The 24,445-nt window shown below is 46.4% G+C and overlaps 1 protein-coding gene across 1 annotated transcript in view; it reads left to right on the top strand.

Moving 5' to 3' along the window:
* The first annotated feature begins 1,329 nt into the window (after positions 1-1,329).
* The window catches only part of oca2 (oculocutaneous albinism II), a 659,230-nt gene continuing 636,114 nt past the window's right edge, over positions 1,330-24,445 (top strand). The window contains exon 1 of the mRNA XM_037698314.1: positions 1,330-1,572. Within this exon, the coding sequence (XP_037554242.1) occupies positions 1,331-1,572 (242 nt within the window). The 5' untranslated portion in view covers position 1,330. The remainder of the gene's footprint in view (positions 1,573-24,445) is intronic.

The raw sequence follows: 24,445 nt of genomic DNA, 5'->3' as shown, positions 1-24,445 counted from the left end.
ACAATATAAAAAGAGAGTGTTCTTTCAATTGATTAGTGCAGGACACACTTAGAAAGTCTCTGGATGAGCTTAATTTGTATTTCTGGACTCAAATCAATGAAATAACAGTTCCTGTCTCATGAAGGTCCTCAGGGTCAGGTTTTGACCTGAGGCTTAGTTCACTACAATATATATATATATATGGTCTGGAGATGGAGATGAACAAAAAGACAGGAGAAAGAACTAGAAATAGCAGAAATGTACTGTAGATGATGAGCCAATATTTTTCAGTCAGGTCATCTGGACAGTTTCTTTTTTTGTGCTGAAACGTTTCACCTTCGATCCAGAAGGCTTCATCAGTCAAGGAAACACACAACAAAACTGATTCTTCCCCCAACAGCTTACTCCAAAGTGGAACAAACCAGTTTTGTTTGTGATAAGATGGTCTCTTTGGTACACCCCCTCCTCCATTGCCGGCCCTCTTCCTTGTTGACAGTCGTATGAAACTGGTTGAAAACAACAAAATCCATGCTCAATAATCCAGGTATACAATCCAACTTTTTTCAGTCAGAATGATGAATGATGACTGATGAAACCTTCCGGATCGAATGCGAAACATTTCAGCACAAAAAAGAAACTGTCCAGATGACCTGACTGAAAAATGTTGGATTGTATACCTGGATTATTGAGCATGGACTTTGTTGTAGATGATGAGGTTCTCCACAAAGATGGATAAGATTGGGAATGATAGCATCAGAGGTACAGCACAGATTCAACAACTGGGAGATAAAGTTAGAGAGGCCAGACTGAGATGGTTTGGACATGTCCAGAAGAGGGACAGCAGTTTGTATATGCCCAGAGGAGGGACAGTGGGTATATTGATAGAAGGATGTTAGAAATGCAGCTGCCAGGAAAAAGACAAAGAGGAAGTTCAAAGAGTAGATATCTGGATGCAGTAGAGAGGACATGGCAGTATTTGGAGTGAGGGGAGAGGATGCAGAGGAAAGAGTGAGATGGAGGAGGATGACTTGCTGGGGTGACCCCTGAAGAGGGAAAAGCCAAAAGTAGATGTAAATGTAAATGTTTATATTTGAGCCATTCAATATACTCTAGTTCTGCACCCAGAAATAAAATACATTTTTGCACCCAGTTCTTGCTTATTAAAAAAAAATTATCATAATATTCGTGTTCATGATGAATTACTTTTGACCGTAAATGTAGTGAAAAGTTATCAACAATCAGTTTATGATGATGCTTTCTAGGCTAAAAGGTTAGATGACCAACTTGTCATAGGTAATTTGATTTTACACAAAATAATAAAACATTTCTTCCCTTCTCCAGCAATCTCAACATGTACTTGGAAAACAAAAACAACCTGGAGATTGAGATGTCTCAGACTTTGGCTGCTGGCCACCAGGGCAGGAGTGGTCTGAGGTCACCAGAGGTCGTCGCTGGAAATTTTGGGGAGCTGCGTCTGCTGCAGGGGATCTCAGAGCGGGGAGACACCCAGAAGCTCCAGCAATCTGCTGTGCTGTCCTCAGAACAGTGTGTCATCCACACGGAGGGTTTCATTCCTGTTCGACAAGAGGAAGAGTAAGATATGGAAAGGCGTTTTACTCTTTCGTTGTGCCTAATAGTTGGTTTAATTAAATGGAGTACAAAAACTAACCAAAAAGTGCAACTTGAACTGTTACGTAATACAATTGTATCCTCTATCTGAGAGTTTTTATTTTTATTATTATTATTATTTACAAAACCTGATTATTAAATTGGATATCCTGATGCATGCTCAATAATCCAGGTAGAAAAATCTAACAAAGTTAAATCAGGTTCTCTGGACAAATTAAAAGAACATAATAACAATTAGGGATGCACAATATTATCGGCATGGTATCGATATTGGCCAATATTAGCCATCCATCCATCCATCCATCCATTTTCTTCTGCTTATCCGGGGTCGGGTCGCGGGGGTAGCAGCCTAAGTAGGGAGACACAGACTTCCCTCTCCCCAGCCACTTGGTCCAGCTCCTCAGGGGGAATATTGAGGCGTTCCCAGGCCAGCCGAGAAACATAGTCCCTCCAGCGTGTCCTGGGTCTTCCACTGGGTCTCCTCCCGGTGGGACGTGTCCAGAACACCTCACCAGGGAGGCATCCAGGAGGCATCCTAAACAAATGCCTGGGCCACCTCAACTGGCTCCTCTCAACATGGAGAAGCAGCGGCTCTACTCAGAGTCCCTCCCGGATGATCGCGCTTCTCACCCTATCTCTAAAGGAGAGCCCAGACACCCTGCGGAGAAAACTCATTTTAGCCGCTTGTATCCAAGATCTTGTTCTTTCGGTCACAACCCAAAGCTAATGACCATAGATGAGGGTAAGAACGTAGATCGATCGGTAAATTGAGAGCCTCTCCTTTTGACTCAGCTCTCTCTTCATCACGACAGACCTGTACAATGCCCACTTCACTGCAGATGCTGCACCTATCCGCCTATCGATCTCACGTTCCATTTTTCCCTCATTCGTGAACAAGACCCCAAGATACTTGAACTCCTCCACTTGGAATAGGACCTCCTCCCTGACACGGAGAGGGCACTCTACCCTTTTCCGGCTCAAGACCATGGCCTCGGATTTGGAGGAACTGATCTTCATCCAGACGTGTTGCACTCGGCTGCAAACCACTCCAGCGAAAGCTGTAGATCACGATCTGATGAAGCCAATAGGACCACATGATCTGCAAAAAGCAGAGACGCAATCCCAAGGCCACCAAAATGGAGCCCCTCAACACCTTGGCTGCGCCTAGAAATTCTGTCCATAAAAGTTATGAACAGAATTGGTGACAAAGACAACCTTGGCGGAGTCCAACTCTCACCGGGAACAAACTCGACTTACTGCCGGCAATGTGGACCAGGCTCTGACACCGGTTATACAGGGACCTAAATGTATATCAAAGGGCCTGGTACCCCATACTCCCAGAGTAACCCCCACAAGGTTCCCCAAGGGATGCGGTCAAATGCCTTCTCCAAGTCCACAAAGCACATGTAGACCGGTTGGGCAAACTCCCATGCACCCTCCAGGACCCTGCTGAGAGTGTAGAGCTGGTCCAGTGTTCCACGGCCAGGACGAAAACCGCACTGCTCCTCCTGAATCCGAGGTTCGACTATCCAACGGGCCCTCTTCTCCAGAACCCCCGAATACACCTTACCAGGGAGGCTTAATAGCGTGATTCCCCTGTAGTTGGAACACACTTTACGGTCCCCCTTTTTGAATAGGGGAACCACCACCCCGGTCTTCCAATCCAGGGAAACTTCTCTCGATGTCCACGCAATGTTGCAGAGTCGCGTAAGCCAACACAACCCTACAACATCCAGAGCCTTAAGGAACTCCAGGCGAATCTCATCCACTCCTGGGGCCCTGTCACCAAGGAGCTTTTTAACCACCACGGTGACCTCAGCACCAGAGATTGGAGGGCCCGACCCAGAGTCCCCAGGCTCCGCTTCCTCAGTGGAAGACGTGCCAGTGGGATTGAGGAGGTCTTCAAAGTATTCTGCCCACTGACCCACGACATCCCGAGTTGAGGTCAGTAGCACACCACTCCCACTATAAACAGTGTTGGTGGTATACCGCACTTCCCCCCCGAGACACCAGATGGTGGACCAGAATCGCCTCGAAGCCGTGCGGAAGTCATTCTCCATGGCCTCTCCGAACTCCTCCCATGCCTGAGTTTTGCATCAGCGACCACCCGAGCCGTGTGTCGCTTAGACGGCCGGTATCCAGCTGCTTCCGGGGTCCCACAGGCCAAAAAAGCCCGATTGGACTCCTTCTTCAGCCTGACACCATCCCTCACCGACGGTGTCCACCATCGGGTTTGAGGCTTGCCACCGCGACAGGGACCGACAACCTCGCGGCCTCAGCTCCAGTAAGCCGCCTTGACAATCGAGGCATGGAACATGGCCCACTCGGACTCAATGTCTCCCTCCTTCCCTGGAACATGTTCAAAGTTTCCCCAGAGGTGGGAGTTAAAACTCTTTCTCACAGGAGACTCTGCCAGACGTTCCCAACAAACCCTCACAAAATGTTTAGGTCTACCAGGTCTGACCGGCATCCTCCCCCACCATCGGAGCCAACTCGCCAACATGTAGTGATCAGTGGACAGCTCTGCCCCTCTCTTCACACGAGTGTCCAAGACATGTGGCCGCAGATCAGATGAGATGATGACAAAGTCGATAATCAAACTGCGGCCTAGGGTGTCCTGGTGCCAAGAACACATATGGACACTCTTATGCTTGAATGTAGTTTTCGTTATTGACAATCCATGACGAGCACAGAAGTCCAACAACAGAACATCAGTCGAGTTCAGGTCAGGGGGGCCGTTCCTTCAAACCACACCCCTCCAGGTCTCACTGTCATTTCCCATGTGAGCATTGAAGTCCCCCAGCAGAACAAGGGAGTCTCCAGGAGATGCACTTTCCAGTACCCCCTCCAAGGACTCCAAAAAGGGTGGATAATCTGAACTGCCGTTTGGTGCATAAGCACAAACGACAGTCAGAACCTGTCCCCCCACACGTAGGCAGAGGGAGGCCACCCTCTCATTCACTGGGGTGAACCCCAACACACAGGCACCAAGTTGGGGGGGCAATAAGTATGCCCACTCTTGCTCAGCACCTCTCACCAGGGGCAACTCCAGAGTGGAAGAGTGTCCAGCCCCTCTCAAGGAAACTGGTTCCAGAGTCAGAGCCATGCGTAGAGGTGAGTCCAACTATTTCTAGCCGGAACCTCACAACCTCACACACCAGCTCAGGCTCCTTCCCCACCAGTGAGGTGACATTCCACGTCCCAATAGCCAGCTTCTGTAGCCGAGGATCAGACCGCCAGGGTCCCCGCCCTCAGCCACCACCCATCCCATATTGCACCTGACCCCTTTGGCCCATCCCACAGGTGCTGAGCCCATGGGAAGGCCAATATTAGCGTTAAAGTTAAATACCGGACATCCCATTCCATCAAAATAACTCACTGATATAAAAGATGCTATTTTTTATGACAACCCAGTGACAAGGATGCCTGCATCGCCAGTACAACATGATGATGTCATGCGTGCCTGAACTGATCTGAACATGGCAGAGAGGAAGAAGTCAAACTGTCGGCGGTGTGGAAGTTTTTTGTTGTTGTCTACCCATGGGGGCCCTCAGCCCGAAAGAGCAACATGAGTTTGCCTTCTTGTGGACCCACCACCTGAAGGAAGGGTCAAAAAAGCTGGGTGCATGATGCCATGGGTAGTAGCCAAAGGCGGGAACCTTGGCGCTCTGACCCTGGTTTACCAAAGCTGGCTCTTGGGACATGGAATGTAACTGCTCTGGTGGGGAAGGAGCCTGAGCTTGTGTGCAAGGTTGAGAGGTACCGACTAGATATAGTTGGGCTCACCTCGGTGTACAGCATGGGCTCTAGAACCGATCTCCTTGAGAGGGGCTGGACCTTATTCCACTCTGGAGTTGCCAATGGTGAGAGGCATCAAGCTGGTGTGGGTCTACTTGTAGCCCCCTGACTTGGTGCCTGTGTGTTGGAGTTTTCCCCGGTAGATGGGAGGGTGGCTTCCCTTCGCCTTCGGGTGGGGGATCGGCTCTGACTGTTGTTTGTACCTATGCGCCAAACAGCAGTTCAGAGTATCCGGCCTTCTTAGACTCTTTGGCAGGGGTGCTAGAAGGTAAAACAGCTGGGGACTCCTTTATTCTGCCGCGGGACTTCATTTCCCACGTGGGTAATGACAGTATGACCTGGAGAAGCGTGATTGGGAGGAATGGACTCTCTGATCTGAACCCGAGCAGTGCTCTGTTGTTGGACTTCTGTGCTAGTCATAGTTTGTCCATCACAAACATTATGTTCGAACATAAGTTTGTCCATAAGTGTACTTGGCACTAGGACACCCTAGGTCATAGATCAATGATTGACTTTGTAGTTGTATCATTTGAGTTGCGGCCATAAGTTTTGGACACTCGGGTGAAGAGAGGAGCTGAGCTGTCAACTGATCACCACCTGGTAGTGAGTTGGATCCGATGGTGAGGAAAGATGCTGGACAAACCCAGTAGACTCAAATGTGTAGTGAGGGTTTGCTGGGAACACCTGGCAGAAGAACCCTTCGGAGAGGTCTTCAACTCACACCTTCAGGAGAGCTTTAACCGCATCCCAGTTAAGATGGGAAACATTGAGTACGAGTGGGACATGTTCCGTGCCCCACTTGTTGAGGTAGCTGCCTTGAGCTGTGGCTGCAAGGTTGTCGGTGCTTCTTGCGGTGGCCATCCACAAACTCGGTGGTGGACACCCCAGGTCAAGGAGGCTGTCAAGCTGAAGAAGGAGTCCTATCAGGCCTTGTTGGCCAGCGGGACTCTGGAGGAAGCTGAGGAGTACCGGAGGGCCAAGCAGTCCACAGCATTGGCTGTTTCTGAGGCAAAAGCTCGGATGTAGGAGGAGTTTGGTGAGGCCTTGGATAGAGACTCTCGGTCATCTCCAAGGAGATTCTGGCAAACCATCAGGCAGCTGACGAGAAGAAAGCAGCACTTAAATAACACTGTGTTCAGTGAAGGTGGGTGCTGTTGACTTCAACCAGAAATGTCGTCGAGAGATGGAAGGAATACTTCTCACACCTTCTCAATCCCACCAGCATGTCTTCCATGGAGGAAGCTGAGTTGGGGGCCTTTGGGGTTGGTCGGTCCATAACGTGGCTGAAGTCACCGAGGTAGTTAAAAATATCGGAGGCAGCAGGGCTCCGGGAGTGGATGAGATTCGCCCCGATTTCCTTAAGGCTCTGGATGTTATGGGTCTGTCTTGGTTGACATGCCTTTACAAAGTCACATGGACATCGGGGGCAGTGCCACTGGATTAGCAGACTGGGGTGGTGGTTCCCCTCTTCAAAAGGGGGGACTGGAGGGTGTGCTCCAATTATAGGGGCATCACTCTCCTTAGGCTCCCTTATAAGGTCTATTCACGGGTACTGGAGAAGTGAGTCTGATCGTTGGTCGAACCTCAGATCCAGGAGGAACAATGTGGGTTCCGCCCTGGCCGTGGAACACTGGATCAGCTCTTTACCCTCACTAGCTGTTGTTACGGGCTGTTCAGTCCCTATACAAGTGGTGCGAGAGTTTGGTTCACATTGCCGGTAGTAAGTCTGACCCCTTCAGGGTAGGAGTTGGACTCCACCAAGGCTGTCTGTTGTCACAGATTCTGTTCATAACTTTTATAGACAGAATTTCTTGGTGCAGCCAGTGAGCAGAGGGTTTCTGGTTTGGTGGCCTCAGGATTCTATCTCAGCTTTTTGCAGATGATGTGGTCCTGTTAGCGTCATCGTGCCGTGATCTTCAGCTTTCACTGGAGTGGTTCACAGCTGAGTGTGAAGTGGTTGGGAGGAGAATCAGCACCTCCAAATCTGAGTTCATGGTTCTCAACCAGAAAAGGGTGGATTGCTCTCTTCAGGTCGAGGGTGAGGTTCTGCCTCAAGTGGAGGAGTTCAAGTAATTTGGGGTTTTGATCACTAGTGAGGGAAGGAGCGTGAGATTGACATACAGATTTGTGCAGCATCTGTAGTATTGTAGACTTTGTACTAGTCCATTGTGGTGAAGAGAGAGCTGAGCTGCAGAACAAGAGAGACTCAGAGTAGAGCCGCTACTCCTCCGTGTTCAGAGGAGCCAGTTGAGGTGGTTCGGGCATCTGGTAAGGATGCCCCCCGGGTGCCTCCCTAGGGAGGTGCTATTGGCATGTCCGACTGGGAAGAGAACCCCAAGGAAGACCCAAGACACGCTGGAGAGACTATGTCTCTCGGTTGGCTTGGGAATGCCTTGGAATCCTCCCAGAAGAGCTGGAAGAGGTGGCCGTGGAAAGAGGTGTCTGGGCCCCCCTGGTCAAGCTGCTGCCCCTGCGACCCGACTTCGGAATAAATGGAAGATTATGCATGGCTGGATGGATGGTTATTGGATTTCAAAGATTTTTGGATTACGTTGAGCCTCGTTACATCGTCCCCAGTCTGATGTATTTTTCTTATGTAGCCTTACCCAAGTTACAAGCAGTCATTTCCGATGTCACTGAGAAGCTAATAGCCGATAGTACTTGGGTGAGTTTTACCACAGACATTTGGATGTCAAGTGTTGGCCCCGTTAGCATGATTAGTCTTACGGCATGTCATAGACAAAACCTTTGAACTTAAAAAGGCGTTCCTTCATGCACAAGAGTGCAGAGGATCCCACACGGCAGCTAGGAACCCATAACAAGCGTCCACAAGTGCAACAGCATCGCAGGTGACTAAGGCTAATATATAACATTTAACACTTTTCATTTAATATTGTTAAAGTGCTATGCATATGGCTGTTACTGAATATATGTCGCCAGCTCTTACAGCTGGTACACTTTTTTTTTTTAGCAAATAAGCCTAAATAAGAGGGCTATGTTCTGGCAAAGGGAAAATATATTAAAAATAGCGGTATCGGTTATCGGCCAAATAAGTTTTAACATATTGGCATGTCGAATATCGGTCAAAAATCCAATATTGTACATCCATAATAATAATTGCTGAAACATTTCGTCTTTTATCCAAAATATTTTGTCAGTCTGAGGAGCTTCACTAAAGTCAGTCTTATAAATAGCCCCTTCTCATAGTGGATCAACCAGTTTGCTGGTGACAGCCAAAACTAGTTTGTGAACAGCTAGTTTTGGCTGTCACCAACAAACTGCTTGATCCACCATGAGAAGGGGCTATTTATAAGACTGAGTTTAGTGCAGCGTCTCAGACTGACAAAGTTTTTGGATAAAAGACTAAATGTTTCAACATTTTTTTAATCCATTCAGAGAACCTGACTTAACGTTGTTAGATTAAATTGCATAGGTTTTTTGATCAGGTGACTGAATAAAAAGAGGAAAACTGAATATAACATCAGAGCTACATGTTGGAGCCCAAGAGTCTACAGTTAAATGTGACCTGACTGACTTCTTTGGCTCACTATAATCTGTTTTAGTCACTTGTTTAAGATACAACAACTGCATGTTTGCTGCTCCCATCAGCTGTGTTTCCCAGAGGAAAAAAAAACAAACCACAAAAAGATAAGCAGCCATTGTTTGTTCTCTTAGATTAGAGCCATAACAAGGTTTTAAAACACACATTAAGACATATATTACATTTGATCTGACCGTTTAATCCTGAAAGCGATGATTGGACATAAGTGAAAGGAGTTCTTTTGAAGTATTGTAGTAGTTGATCAACCATGGATTACGAAAGGATTGAGAAATGCATGTAAAAAAAAGAATGATCTGTATTCGTGTTTCTTGAAATCCAGAACACATGAGGCAGAAAATAAATATAAAAAGTACAAAAATAAATTGGTTGGGATCATAAGAAAACAAAAGAGGGAATATTATAGTGAGTTATTACATAAAAGTAGTGGTGATATGAAGGCAACATGGCGAGTAATGAACAGTGTTCTGAAAAAACATAAGGTTAGTACGAGTCTTTCTCAATATTTTGTGGAAAATAATGTGGAAATCCATGATGAAAATGAAATTGTAAATGGATTTAATAATTACTTTGTAAATGTTGGATCTAACCTTGCAAATACAATACCAAAAGTGGATAAAAATGTGTTATTTAATCAGTGATTGTGTAAACAGTATGTTTCTAAAGGGAACTGACAAAGAAGAAATAATGAAGGTAGTTAAAAAATTTACTGACAAAAGATCAAAAGACTGTGAAGACATGGATATGATGGTTGTAAAAGAAATAATAAGTCATGTTATTGAGCCATTTACATATATCTGTAATTTGTCATTTTCAACAGGAATATTCCCAGACAGAATGAAAATAGCTAAGGTAGTTCCTCTTTTTAAACATGGTGACAAATGTGTATTTAACAACTACAGACCTATTTCTTTGTTGCCACAATTCTCAAAAATTCTAGAAAAATTATTTGTGACCAGATTTGACCTATTTCTTGATAAAAATAATATTTTAAGTAATAGTCAGTATGGGTTCAGATAAAAAAACTCAACATCCATGGCTCTTATGGAATTGATGGAACAAGTTACTACAGCTATAGATCAAAAACAACATTGTATAAGTATATTTGTGGATTTAAAAAAAGCATTTGACACAATTGACCACACGATTCTGATTAATAAATTAAAAAAATATGGTATTAGAGGACCAGCTTTGCAGTGGATACGTAGTTTTTTAAAAGACAGAAAACAGTTTGTACAAATAGACGATGTAAGATCTAACCTAAGCAGTATTTCGTGTGGAGTGCCACAAGGCTCTGTACTTTGACCTAAGTTGTTTATTTTGTATGTAAATGATTTGACGGAGGTGTCCAGTATCCTTAAATGTGTTCTCTTTGCTGATGATCCCACTTTCTTTTATTTGGGTAAAGACTTGGAACAGATGTTTGAGTTAATGAAGATGGAGTTTGTCAAAATACAAAATTGGTTTAAATTAAACAAGTTATCATTGAACCTAGATAAAACTAATTATATGATATTTAGTAAAAAAGATAACTGTCGATGTTCCTTTTAGAGTTGATGGTGTTGAGATATGCAGAGTAGGTGAGGTGAAATTTTTGGGTGTAATTATTGATGATAAACTGTCATGGAAACAGCACATAAATTCTGTAAAAACTAAAATATCTAAATCCACTGCAGTACTGTATAAAGTAAGGGACTTATTGAATGATAAAGCCTTGTATTTGCTGTATAATACATATATAGTCCCACATTTAATTTATTGTGTTGATGTTTGGGGAACAGCATGTAAAACTATAACGATGCCCATTTTTATTTTGCAGAAAAGAGCTATAAGAATTATCACAAAAAAGCATTATTGTCATCCATCTAGTATTTTATTTTATCAATTGAAATTACTGAAGTTTCATGATTTGGTTAACTATAATGTTCTTTTAGTACTGTATAAAGCTCAGAACTACACACTACCTTCAAACATTCAAACGTATTTTGTAAAAAGGAAAAGTTGCTATAATCTTAAGGGAACAGACATTTTTGTTAAACCACAGTACAGAACCAGTTTAAAGGGGCGGTCTACTTCAATTCAGGGAATAGGTCTGTGGAATAGTTTGGAAAACGATGTAAAAAAAGTAAGGTCATTGCCTATATTTAAGAAAATGATTAAGATTAAAATTTTGGAAAGATACATATAAATACGTAAAATTGTGATGAGTTAATTATTTTGTTATATTACTTATAGATGATTATTGTTTGAATTGATTGTTTGAATTGATTTTGTTTTAAACAAGGGGCAGATATGATAAGATTTTTTCTTCTGCTACCTTTCATTTTATGACGTGTTTTTTTTCATTTGGTTTCTAAATTGTTTTTGTGTTTTAAATATGAAATGAATAAAAATGACAAAAAAAACAAACAAACAAACAAAAGTATGAACATTCCTACACACATGTATAGAAGTGTTAATCAGAGGGTGGATTTCTCAGACTCTGGAAAGTTACTAATCTCAAGCCTGTGGATGTGATGTAATAAATTGAGATTTGTTTGAAATATCAACTTTTTAGCTTTAAATTTATAAAAATTTATTGTCATTCAAAATTGTACAGTGCACCGTGCAAAATTGAATGCAGTTTTGTTTAATTTCTCCACATCAGTGCAGGAGTTCATAATTTTCATGAATTTTATAGACTTTGGTGTTTAGAGCAGAAGATGCAGTTCTGGTGCGGATACAAGTGATGTGCAAATGTTAGCAAATGTTCCTATATACACCGAGACATAGGGGTGGGCGATACGGCTCAAATATAATATTGTGATATTTCAGAGCGTTCTGACGATGATAAATTTCATGATATAACAACAACAACAACAACAACAACAACAACAACAACAACAAATAAAAACTGAAATCATAGTTGTTCATTTGACAAAATTAACTTAACATGTTGCTTTTAGGGCGGCTGTGGCTGAGTGGTTAGAGCAGTTGTCCGCCAATGCAAGAGTTGGGGGTTTGAATCCACCAGCAGTCACATGTTGAAGTGTCACTGGGCAAGACACTGAACCCCTCATTGCCTCTGATGTGTGTCCCAACAGTGTATGAATGTGATCTCAAAGCACTGATTAGTCTTTTTAGAATGATTTGTTCAATTAGCTTTGTAGAGATCTAGTAGAGTGCTGTATGAATGGGTAAATGAGGACACAGATTGTAGTGTAAAGCACTTTGAGTATCTGAATAAGATAGAAAAGCGCTATATAAGTGCAGTCCATTTGCTTTGCAGTATTATGTAAAACTAAAAAAAAAGGTTGATTTTACTGAAATTACTTTATTTAGTAAAGTATTCAGTCTCAAAGTATTTCTGCTTCCTCTATTCCTGCAGGAATGATTCAATTTCTCTGACTGTTCTGTCTTTGATCACCTGCCTCTTTTCTTGGTCCATGGACCGACTGTAGAACTCAAGACACAGCTGAGCTGCATGTGTTTGTACCGACAGTTTAGAGTTGGGGGAGACCCAGCCGAGCTGTTCCTGCACTGGCAACCCAGAGCGGGGTGGGGGAGAGAAAGAAGCCGCTTTCGTACCTGCACGCTTAGAGCGGGTGGGGGATGGAGGGATAGACAGCTGTGCTGTGAACTGTCTGAACACACAGTTTAGAGCAGGATGGAGAGACACAGCTGAGTCATGTGTGGTTTTATTTTATCTTTATAGCTAGCTAGTATTGTGCTCAGCTAATTAGCATTACGCCAGCACAAACAGGTGGGCGGGGGGGAGGGGTGTGCACAGTTCGGTTTGGTAATTCGGCGCGCTCGGTTCTGCAAACGGGGCGGGGTGCCCCGCTTGTATAATGGTAGGGGAAACACTGACATACTTACGTCATGAAATTAGTATATCATGATATAATTTATTTTCCCGGCTAAGCTTTTTTTTTTACCGGTATTATTGTGAACGATATGATATGGCCAAGCTCTACCTAGACACATGATACACGTATACATATACATGCATGTACAGATATCTACATCCATCCATTTTCTTCTGCTTATCTGGGGTCGGGTCACGGGGGTAGCAGCCTAAGTAGGGAGGCACAGACTTCCTTCTCCCCAGCCACTTGGGCCAGCTCTTCCGGGGGAATACCGAGGCATTCCCAGGCCAGCTGAGAAACATAGTTCCTCCAGTGTGTCCTGGGTCTTGCTCTGGGCCTCTTCCCGGTGGGACGTGTCTGGAACACCTCACCAGGGAGGCGTCCAGAAGGCATCCTAAACAGATCCCCAAGCCACCTCAACTGGCTCCTCTCGACGTGGAGAAGCAGCGGGTCTACTCTGAGTCCCTCCCGGATGATCGAGCTTCTCACCCTATCTCTAAAGGAGAGCCCAGACACGCTGCTGAGAAAACTCATTTCGACCGCTTATATCCGAGATCTCATTCTTTTGGTCACAACCCAAAGCTCATGACCATAGATGAGGGTGAGAACGTAGATCGATCGGTAAATTGAGAGCTTTGCCTTTTGACTCAGCTCTCTCTTCATCACGACAGACCTGTACAGCACCTGCTTCACTGCAGACACTGCACCTATCCGCCTATCCATCTCACGTTCCATTTTTCCCTCATTTGTGACCAAGACCCCAAGATACTTGAACTCCTCCATTTGGGGTAGGACCTCCTCCCTGACCTGGAGAGGACACTCTACCCTTTTCTGGCTCAAGACCAGCTGCGAACCGCTCCAGCAATAGCTGTAGATCACGATCTGATGAAGCCAATAGGACCACATCATCTGCAAAAAGCAGAGACACAATCCTAAGGCCACCAGAACAGATCCCCTCAACACCTTGGCTGCGCCTAGAAATTCTGTCCATAAAAGTTATGAACAGAATCGGTGACAAAGGGGAACCTTGGCAGAGTCCAACTCTCACAGAGAACAAGCCCGATTTACTGCCGGCAATGCGGACCAGGCTCTGACACTGGTCATACAGGGACCTAACTGCCCATATCAAAGGGCCCGGTACTCCATACTCCCAGAGTACCCCCCACAGGGTTCCCCGAGGGACGCGGTCGAACGCCTTCTCTAAGTCCACAAAGCACATGTAGACCGGTTGGGCAAATTCCCACGCACCCTCCAGGACCCTGCTGAGAGTGTAGAGCTTTGGTAACCTGGGGGGGGGGGGCTTCACCTGGGTTTGAGACCCAGTGAGTGAGCTGCCTCGCCTAGGTTTGGGAAGAACGTAGCGAGTGAGCTGTCCTAGCTTACTTAAACTCAAAGTCTAAGATAAGCTGCTGCCTCAGCTGCCCGATGGTACTGAGTGAACTTATGGGGATTTGGCTTCTTCTTGTCCTCCATCTGATGGTGGATTGGTCCCTCTGAACAGATTACAGTGGGATGGGTGGATCCAGGTAGCTCGCTCAGCCACCTTAATAGCTGTGTGGGTCATCAACAGCACCTGGAATGGACCTGTCCACCTGGGGGAGTTCCACCTTTTCCTCCTGAAAGATTTAATCATAATAAAGTCTCCAGGGGTTATGTCATGCAGTTGTTCTTGAGCTGGGCTGGGAAGCCCTCCTTGAACCTGAGACCTGAGAGATTTTAAATGATTAGTCAGTTCAATGCAGTAGACAAGCATGTTATGATGACAGTGTTTCAGGTCATTAGTTGGGCTGGTCACAGGTCCCACTCCCAGGTTGGGTGGAGCTACAAATAAAATTTCAAAAGGGCTAAGGTTGTGTTTAGCCCTTCTGCGTATACGCATGTACATCAGTGCAATGGGTAAACATGTAACCCAGTTGACTTTTGTCTCGTCACAGATTTTTGTCAGTTTGTTTTTCAATGCCACTCCCTGGGCTGCCACCTTACCATGGTGGAGGGGTTTGAGTGTCCCAATGATCCTAGGAGCTATGCTGTCAGGGGCTTTTTGCCCCTAGTAGGGTCACCCATTTCAGACAGGTCCTAGGTGAGCGACCAGACAAAGTGCAACCCAAAGACCCCAATGATGAGAGAATAAACGGACCTAATGTTCCCTTGCCCGGACGTGGGTCACCGGGGCCCCACTCTGGAGCCAGGCCTGGAGGTGGGGCACGCGGGCGAGCGCCTGGTGGCCGGGCTTTTACCCATGGAGCTCGGCCGGGCACAGCCCGAAGAGGAGACGTGGGTCCCCCTTCCCATGGGCTCACCACCTGTGGGAGGGGCCAATGGGGTCGGGTACAATGTGGGATGGGTGGTGGCCGAGGGTGGGGACCCTGGCGGTCTGATCCTCGGCTACAGAAGCTGGCTATTGGGACGTGGAATGTCACCTCACTGGTGGGGAAGGAGCCTGAGTTGGTGTGTGAGGCTGAGAGGTTCCAGCTAGAAATAGTCGGATTCACCTCTATGCATGGCTCGGGCTCTGGAACCAGTTTCCTTGAGAGAGGCTGGACACTCTTCCACTCTGGAGTTGCCCCTGGTGAGAGGCGCCGAGCAGGAGTGGGCATACTTATTGCCCCCCAACTTGGTGCCTGTGTGTTGGGGTTCACCCCAGTGAATGAGAGGGTGGCCTCCCTCCGCCTATGTGTGGGGGGATGGGTTCTGACTGTCGTTTGTGCTTATGCACCAAACGGTAGTTCAGATTTTCCACCCTTTCTGGAGTCCTTGGAGGGGGTACTGGAAAGTGCACCTCCTGGGGACTCCCTTGTTCTGCTGGGGGACTTCAGTGCTCATGTGGGTAATGACAGTGAGACCTGGAGGGGTGTGGTTGGGAGGAACAGCCCCCCTGATCTGAACCAGAGTGGTGTTCTGTTGTTGGACTTCTGTGCTCGTCATGGATTGTCAATAACAAACACCTTGTTCAAGCATAAGGGTGTCCATATGTGCTCTTGGCACCAGGACACCCTAGGCCACAGTTCGATGACAGACTTTGTCATCGTCTCATCTGATCTGTGGCCACATGTCTTGGACACTCGTGTGAAGAGAGGGGCGGAGCTGTCCACTGATCACTACCTAGTGGTGAGTTGGCTCCGATGTTGGGGGAGGATGCCGGTCAGACCTGGCAGACCCAAATGTATTGTGAGTGTTTGCTGGGAATGTCTGGCAGAGTGTCCTGTGAGATGGAGTTTTAACTCCCACCTCGGGGAGAACTTTGAACATGTTCCGAGGGAGATGGGGGACATTGAGTCTGAGTGGACCATGTTTCGTGCCTCTATTGTCGAGGCGGCTTACCGGAGCTGCGGCCGCAAGATTGTCGGTGCCTGTCGTGGCGGCAACCCTCGAACCCGATGGTGGACACCGTCGTTGAGGGATGCTGTCAGGCTGAAGAAGGAGTCCTATCAAGCCTTTTTGGCCTGTGGGACCCCGGAAGCAGCTGATGGGTACCGAAAGTCCAAGCGACATGCGGCTCGGGTGGTCGCTGATGCAAAAACTCGGGCATGGGAGGAGTTCGGAGAGGCTATGGAGAACAACTTCCACACGGCTTCGAGGCAACTCTGCACCACCATCCGACGTCTCAGGGGAGGAAAGCGGTACACCACCAACACTGTTTATAGTGGGAGTGGTGTGCTGCTGACCTCAACTCGGGATGTTGTGGTTCGGTGGGCGGAATACTTTGAAGACCTCCTCAATCCCACTGGCACGTCTTCCACTGAGGAAGCAGAGCCTGGGGACTGTGGGTTGGGCCCTCCAATCTATGGTGCTGAGGTTACCGAAGCAATTAAAAAGCTCCTCGGTGGCAGGGCCCGGGGTGGATGAGATTCGCCCAGAGTTCCTTAAGGCTCTGGATGTTGTAGGGTTGTGTTGGCTTATGCGACTCCGCAATATTGCTTGGACATAGGAGGAAGTTCCCCTGGATTGGCAGACTGGGGTGGTGGTCCCCCTATTCAAAAAGGGGGACCGTAGAGTGTGTTCCAACTATGGGGGAATCGCGCTCTTAAGCCTCCCTGGTAAGGTCTATTCGGGGGTTCTGGAGAGGAGGGTCCATCGGATAGTCTAACCTCGGATTCAGGAGGAGCAGTGCGGTTTTCGTCCTGGCCGTGGAATACTGGACCAACTCTACACTCTCAGTAGGGTCCTGGAGGGTGCATGGGAGTTTGCCCAACCAGTCTACATGTGCTTTGTGGACTTGGAGAAGGCGTTCGACGGCTTCCCTCGGGGGACCCTGTGGGGGGTACTCTGGGAGTATGGGGTACCGGGCCCTTTGATACGGGCTGTTAGGTCCCTGTATGACTGGTGTCAGAGCCTGGTCCGTATCGCCGGCAGTAAGTCGGGCTTGTTCCCTGTGAGAGTTGGACTCCGCCAAGGTTGCCCTTTGTTACCAATTCTATTCATAACTGTTATGCACAGAATTTCTAGGCGCAGCCAAGGTGTTGAGGGGATCCATTTTGGTGGCCTTAGGATTGCGTCTCTGCTTTTTGCAGATGATGTGGTCTTATTGGCTTCATCAGATCATGATTTACAGCTTTCGCTGGAGCGGTTCGCAGCCGAATGCGACGCGGCCGGGATGAAGATCAGTTCCTCCAAACCCGAGGCCATGGTCTTGAGCCGGAAAAGGGTAGAGTGCCCTCTCTGGGTCAGGGAGGAAGTCCTACCCCAAGTGGAGGAGTTCAAGTATCTTGGGGTCTTGTTCACGAATGAGGGAAAAATTGATCGTGAGATCGATAGGCGGATAGGTGCAGCGTCTGCAGTACAGCAGGTGCTATACAGGTCTGTCGTGGTGAAGAGAGAGCTGAGACAAAAGGCGAAGCTCTCAATTTACCAATCGATCTATGTTCCTACCCTCATCTATGGTCACAAGCTTTGGGTTGTGGCTGAAAGAATGAGATCTCGGATACAAGCGGCCGAAATGAGTTTTCTCCGCAGGGTGTCTGGGCTCTCCCTTAGAGACAGGGTGAGAAGCTCGATCATCTGGGAGGAACTCAGAGTAGAGCCGCTGCTTCTTCACGTCGAGAGGAGCCAGTTGAAGTGGCTTGGGCATCTGTTTAGGATGCCTTCTGGACGCCTCCCTGGTGAGGTCTTCCGGACACGTCCCACCAGAAGGAGGCCCAGAGGAAGACCCATGACATGGTCGAGGGACTATGTTTCTCGGCTGGCCTGGGAGCGCCTCGGGATTCCCCCGGAAGAGCTGGCCCAAATGGCTGGGGAGAGGGAAGTCTGGGCCTCCCTACTTAGGCTGCTACCCCCGTGACCCGACCCCGGATAAGCGGAAGAAAATTGATGGATGGATGGATGTTTTTCAATATTCCATTCTCTCTTTCTACTGCACCTCCACTTTGTGGGTGGTATGCACAATGCTTAGTCAGGTCAAAGTTCAGTGTGGTGGACACTTCTTCAAGTATCTGATTAGCTAAATGTGGACTGTTGTCACTAGAAATTCTTTGTTCCACCTTGACACCACTTCTTGCAACAGAATTTTTGCAACTGTGTTGGCTGTGGCATGTTTTGTGGGCAAAGTTTCAACCCATTGGGAAAACATGTCCACTATGACCAGAGAGTATTTTTTGTTTTGAACTAGTGTTAGTTCAATAAAGTCAATCATCAAATGTTGAAATGGTGCTGTAACAGTTTTGTGGTCTCGTGGAGCTGTTGTTTTTATTCTTTTTGAAACATTGTGAGTGGCACACACGAGGCAGGTGTCACAATGTTGGGCCGCTGTTTTTGAAAAATTTACAGTAAACCAATCAGCATTAATTTGTCTCAACATCCCTCCCTTTGACACATGATCCAAAGAATGTGTCAAAACAGCAAAAGAGGGGAAACAATGTTTTGGTAAGCATGGGTTACCATTTGGGCCAATCCAGATGTTTTCAGAAAAAACACAGCCGTGTTTTTTCCATTCAGCTTTTTCACTGGCAGGAGCAAACCTTTGCATGTCAGAAACAGAGAATGGCACATCGGGTTGTGTGTGTGTGTCTGAGTCAGAGTGAGAGGTTGTGTGAGAAGTGTGCAGGCTGCAGCTTTAGCAGCTTCATCAGCCAGAGCATTTCCTCTCGAAAAAGTCAGTGTTGGAAGTGTGTGCAGCACATTTTATGACAACAATTTGTGTTGGTAAGGTGATAGAGGTCAAGAGGTCAGACACCAATTTATGATTCGAAACGGGTTGTCCATCTGAGCGCAGGAACTGTATGTGTTTCCACAGAGCTCCAAAATCATGAACAACGCCAAATGCGTACCTGCTGTCAGTGTAAATATTTACTTTTTTCCCTTCAGACAAAACACAAGCACGTGTGAGAACAATCAGTTTCATAGGCCTGTGCAGAACATGATGGCACGGGAGCAGCTTCAACTGTGTGTATGTTACAACAGCATAACCACTTCTTATCTGGCCCATAACTGGGTCACGTGATGCAGAGCCATCGACAAACAGATCCCAATCTGGACTGTCCAGAGGGTGTTGTTACAGATCAGGCCTGGGGGTGAAAACAATTTCCAACTCAGCCATACAGTCATGTGGTGTGCCATCTTCAGTTGTTGGTAAGAGTGTGGCTGGGTTTAGAACATTACAACGTTGTATGGTTATCCAAAAAAGTTCAATCTGGTCCTCTGGACATTCAAAAAAACAAAAGCAAAACAAAGCAAAAAAATCAAGAAACGTTTCGTCTCTCATCCAAGAGACTTCCTCAGTCTGAGGTGCTGTTTTCAGCTCAGTCTCTTAAATAGCACCTTCTTAGAGTGGATCAACCAGTTTGCTGCTGACAACCAAAACCAGCTGATCACATGCTCAAGAAGGACCATCAGCCTAACAATGGCTCATTAGCACACTGATGGCTGTTTACTACTCACAGAGGGCTGAGTGATACTAGCAATCACAGCATTGTAAGAGGGGGACAGTTGAACCCGGAGGCCTCCACCCCTGTTTAATGATGGACGATTTCTTTTCACAAAGATGGCCTCCTTTACTCCTCTCTCAAACCATCGTTCCTCTCTGTCCAGGATGTGAACATCTTCATCCCTGAAAGAGTGACCGCTGGCCTGGAGATGAGTGTAGACCGCAGAATCCTGGCCTGATGATGTTGATCTTCTGTGCTGGGCCATCCTTTTGGCCAGTGGCTGTTTAGTTTCTCCGATCTAAGACTGATCACAGCCCTCCTGACACTGAACAGCATACACAATTGATTTTTTTGCTTTGTTTTGCTTTTGTTTTTTTGAATGTCCAGAGGACCAGATTGAACTTTTTTGGATTTTTCTACCTGGATTATTGAGCATGCATCAGGATGTTGTATGGTTATGTTAGGCATGTCCAACAGAGTTGTGTGGTACTTTAACCAACGTGCTGTTGAGAGATGTGCAGTTTTCTGTTCATTTAAAATTTGTGTGACAGCGTAGGAAATGAGGAGGGTTCGATCAGAATATCCCACAATATCACGACTAGCTAGGACGCCTTATCAGCAGCTGCCACAGTGCGCAAACAAAAAGGCAAGCATGCTGCTAATGAGTCCAATTTAGCAGAAAAATGGGTGACTGGTTTCAATCTGTCACCATATTTTTCGAGCAAAACAGAAGTCATACAGCCATCGCGCTCATCCACAGCCTGAATAAAAGGGCGTGTAGGATCTGGAATTCCAAGAGTTGGTGTAAGGATGGTACCATTTGCTGTTTCTGTTTGTGTCTATGTTTCCCTAGTGTTTCCTCGTCAGTTTAATTGGTGCCACCTTTGTCTCGTCACAGCTGTTGTAATCACGTCTCGTTTTGTCCTTGTATAAAAGCTGTCTGTTCTGTCTTGTTCCTCGTCGGGTCGTATTCGTTGGGTCTCTGTGTTCTCCTGCGTTCTCCTGCGTCTCCCCTGAGCTCTCCTGAGTCCTCCCTGAGTTTTCCCTCTGAGCCTTCTATTTGTAAGTAAGTTTTGCTGCCACGTCAGCTGTTATTTTGTTCTTTATTTACTATTAAAATACTTATTTTTGTAATCTGCCGAGTTTGAGTCCTGTCTGCACATTGGGTTTGTTCCTGTCCAACAAATCCTGACAGTTGGGGCTTGCTGCAGTTGTTTTTTCAGTGTTTCAAAGGCCTGCAGTGCCTCATTAGACCATGTCAATTTAGAGCTCATCAGTAGGCCTTTTTCATGACAGATGACACGTAGAGGAGTCTCCATTTCAGCATAGTTTGGAATAAAATGTCTGCAATAACCACAAAAGTCCTAAAAAGGACATCAACTGTTTCTTAGTCTCGGGAAGTGGCAGTTTCACTATTGCTTTAACGCGAGTGTCTGCAATTTCCCTACCTGCTGCTGAGATTCTATTGTCCAGAAATGTCACAGTAGTTTGCACAAACTACAGCTTAGACAATGATGCTTTGTGTCCCTGCTCAGCCAAGTGTTGGAGCAGACAGACAGTATTTTCTCTACAATACTGTTTTGAGGGCGTTGCCAACAGAAGGTCATCCATGTATTGTAACAAAGCACAATCAGAAGGAAGTGTAAAACCAGCAAGACTGTCATTCAGTGCTTGATGAAAAATAGTGGGTGACTCACAGTAACCTTGACACAAGCAGGTGAAAGTGTAAGACTTTCCTTGAAATTGAAAAGCAAACCAAAATTGGCTGTCTGGATGTACGGGCACACTAAAGGGAGGGATGGACAGTGAATAATTACTCCGGCTTTAAGCAAAGAGTGAAAAACAGGAGTAATGCCTCTTTCTACGTCAGGTTTGAGGGGGTACTGAGGGATTTTGGGTCGATATGAGGATTTAGGTGTAATTTGAATGGGTTCTTGGCCTTTTATGAGTCATACATCATATTTAGTCTGTGCCCATAGATGTGTTGGGGACTGCTGCCAATTTTGGGTCGTCCTGAGACAAGGTGGACATTGTTAGTCATTTCTTATTGTAAATCACTTCTTTTGTGGGGTGTACAGTTAGCAGATGACAAAAATCTTGTCTGTACATGTTGAGAGAGGGTGAATAGAAAACAGCTGTCATGTGGTTCCCAGTCTGAGGCAGTGAATGCTCTGAGTGCCAAGGGGCCCAGAGAACGCCACTGTGAATCAGGTGGTTTTGCCAGTGAAATGTGGGGAAAAGAGTCAGTCACTGTGAAATAGGGTGTTTGGGGTGTCACCTTGTCATTGAGGGTCAGCAAAACAGAACAATAGTCATGTGTCCAGCAGAGGGACGAAGTGGTGAGTTGTGTGTCGGGTGTCATCAGAAATGAGTCTCCTAAATGATCAGCAGGCTCTGAAGTTACATGAGCAGTGTATTGGAGGCGCTGTTCAGACATGAAACAAGTTGTGGGTGGGAGTCTGTCTCTGGCCGTGGTGAGCAGAGAATTTTGTTGATCTCCTGAGTCTACAAGAAATTTAACAGGGACGTTTTCAACCAACACTGTGAGCATGGGTAACCAGATACGCTGACTGGGTGTATTTGTAACATGTAAGAATAATCTCGCCTGTGTCTGACAGAAAGACAGGTGTGTTTGTGCTGATACTTGCAGTTTGGAGTCCTGGGTCCTTGTCTCCCGGCACTAGTCAGGTGGAGTAACCTCCTCTCCGGCCTCTGCCCCCTGGATGCCCAAAACCACGTCCACCGTGTCGGTGTGGGCTTGGGTAAAAGTTCTATCCATTTTGTGGATGCTGTTGGCCTGGGCCATGCTGCTGAGGCCTCGGGCCCTGTGGTATGGGCTGGTATGGCGGGCGACCTCTGCCACGCCACTGATTCCTTTTGTGTGGGCAATCTCTGATCCAATGGTCAAGTCTTCCACACAGGAAACAAGGATGAGGTTCAGCTGGGTCAGTCTGCTGTTGATAAGGCTGGACAGGTTGTTGTTGGGGTGTTGGTGGGTGAGGTAATTTAGTGGCAGCTGTATTAAGTGTCATCTCTGTGGCTGCTTGTAGCAGTGTGAGCTGGGCCTCTTCAGTTTATCTATGTTTTTTATTCTGGGTGGAGTTTTGGTCAGCTGTGTGCTGATCCCAGGCGTGCCTGGCGTGTCTGAGAAGCTCGTTCAGCCGGACACCAGTTTTCCTCCCGATGTAGGTGGATTGAACAGCTTTGGGGATTGGTGGGAGAAGTCCAGTCATCAGAGATTGTCAGAAAATAATCTCAAAAGACGTTGCTTGGGGGGGCTTCTCACCAGTCATCATTATCGATGGGAATACCAGAGTGGGTTCTGAAGATGGGCAGCAGTCTGTTATCATAGTCTTGTGAGGCTTCATCTGGTCTCTGAACAGTGCCTGTGATGGTAGTGAAGCTTGGGGTCTGAGGATATGCTGCAGTGATGTGTTCTGTGATCCTTTCCACATGTGTGAAAAACTATTGGTTGTCCTTGTGATCTGCCTGGACGTTGACAATTGGATGTCCATCATGTACATCAAATAGTTGGGCTCTGATGGTGCTGATGAATGCAATCCCATATACAGAAGCCAGTATCATTTTGCAGAGGTTTAGAGGAAGAATCCTGCGATTCTTGGTGATCATCCACTGTCCTGGGTCCCACCGAGTGGAGGGACCAGCGAAGAAACCTGTTCGTGACACCAAATTGTGGAGTTTTATCAAACTTTGTTGTTCAATAAAATTTAGCAGACTGGGAACTTTGTTAAAAACATGTAGCAAGGTTTATTTCTCTTCTGCAAAAAGGAGAAAACACATGAACAAGCACGCAGCCTAGAAGTTCTGCGTGTTCTCTGAAATCATGAGCAATACAGTCTCATTTATACACCTTCACACGTAACATGTTTTGACACAACAGGCGTTACCTCATTTGCAATCTTATCAGAGAAAAAACAGATAGTACGTTTGTGGTCAGTGACTGGTTCTGGAGCTGGGTTTGAGAAACGGAAGTTAAAAGTATCCTGATGCATGCTCAATAATCCAGGTAGAAAAATCTAAAAAAGTTAAATCTGGTCCTCTGGACATTTAAAAAAAAAAAAACAAAGCAAATCAACAAAAAAATGTAGAAATGTTTCGTCTCTCATCCGAGAGACTTCCTCAGTCTGAGGAGCTGTATTCAGCTCAGTCTCTTAAATAGCACAGTCTCAGGGTGGATCAACCAGTTTTGCTGCTGACAACCAAAACCAGCTGATCACATGCTCAAGAAGGACCATCAGCATAACAATGGATCATTAGCACACTGATGGCTGTTTACTGTTCACAGAGGGCTGAGTGATACTAGCAATCACAGCATTGTAAGAGGGGGACAGTTGAACCCGGAGGCCTCCACCCCTGTTTAACGATGGACGATTTCTTTTCACAAAGATGGCCTCCTTTACTCCTCTCTCAAACCATCGTTCCTCTCTGTCCAGGATGTGAACATCTTCATCCCTGAAAGAGTGACCGCTGGCCTGGAGATGAGTGTAGACCGCAGAGTCCTGCCCTGATGATGTTGATCTTCTGTGCTGGGCCATCCTTTTGGCCAGTGGCTGTTTTGTTTCCCCGATGTAAGGCTGATCACAGCCCTCCTGACAATGAACAGCATACACAACATTGCTCTGTTTGTGCCGGGGGACTGGATCTTTGGGATGAACCAGTCTTTGCCGTAATGTATTTTGGGGTTTAAAAGCCACTGGGACGTTATGTTTAGAAAATAAACGTCTCAGTTTCTCTGATACTCCCTCAACATA

This window comes from Nematolebias whitei, chromosome 3, assembly GCF_014905685.2.
Source record: "Nematolebias whitei isolate Nwh7 chromosome 3, NemWhi1, whole genome shotgun sequence".
Classification (NCBI taxonomy): Eukaryota; Metazoa; Chordata; class Actinopteri; order Cyprinodontiformes; family Rivulidae; genus Nematolebias; species Nematolebias whitei.
Note: the sequence above shows the minus strand (reverse complement) of the source record. Positions and strands in the feature narration are given on the sequence as shown.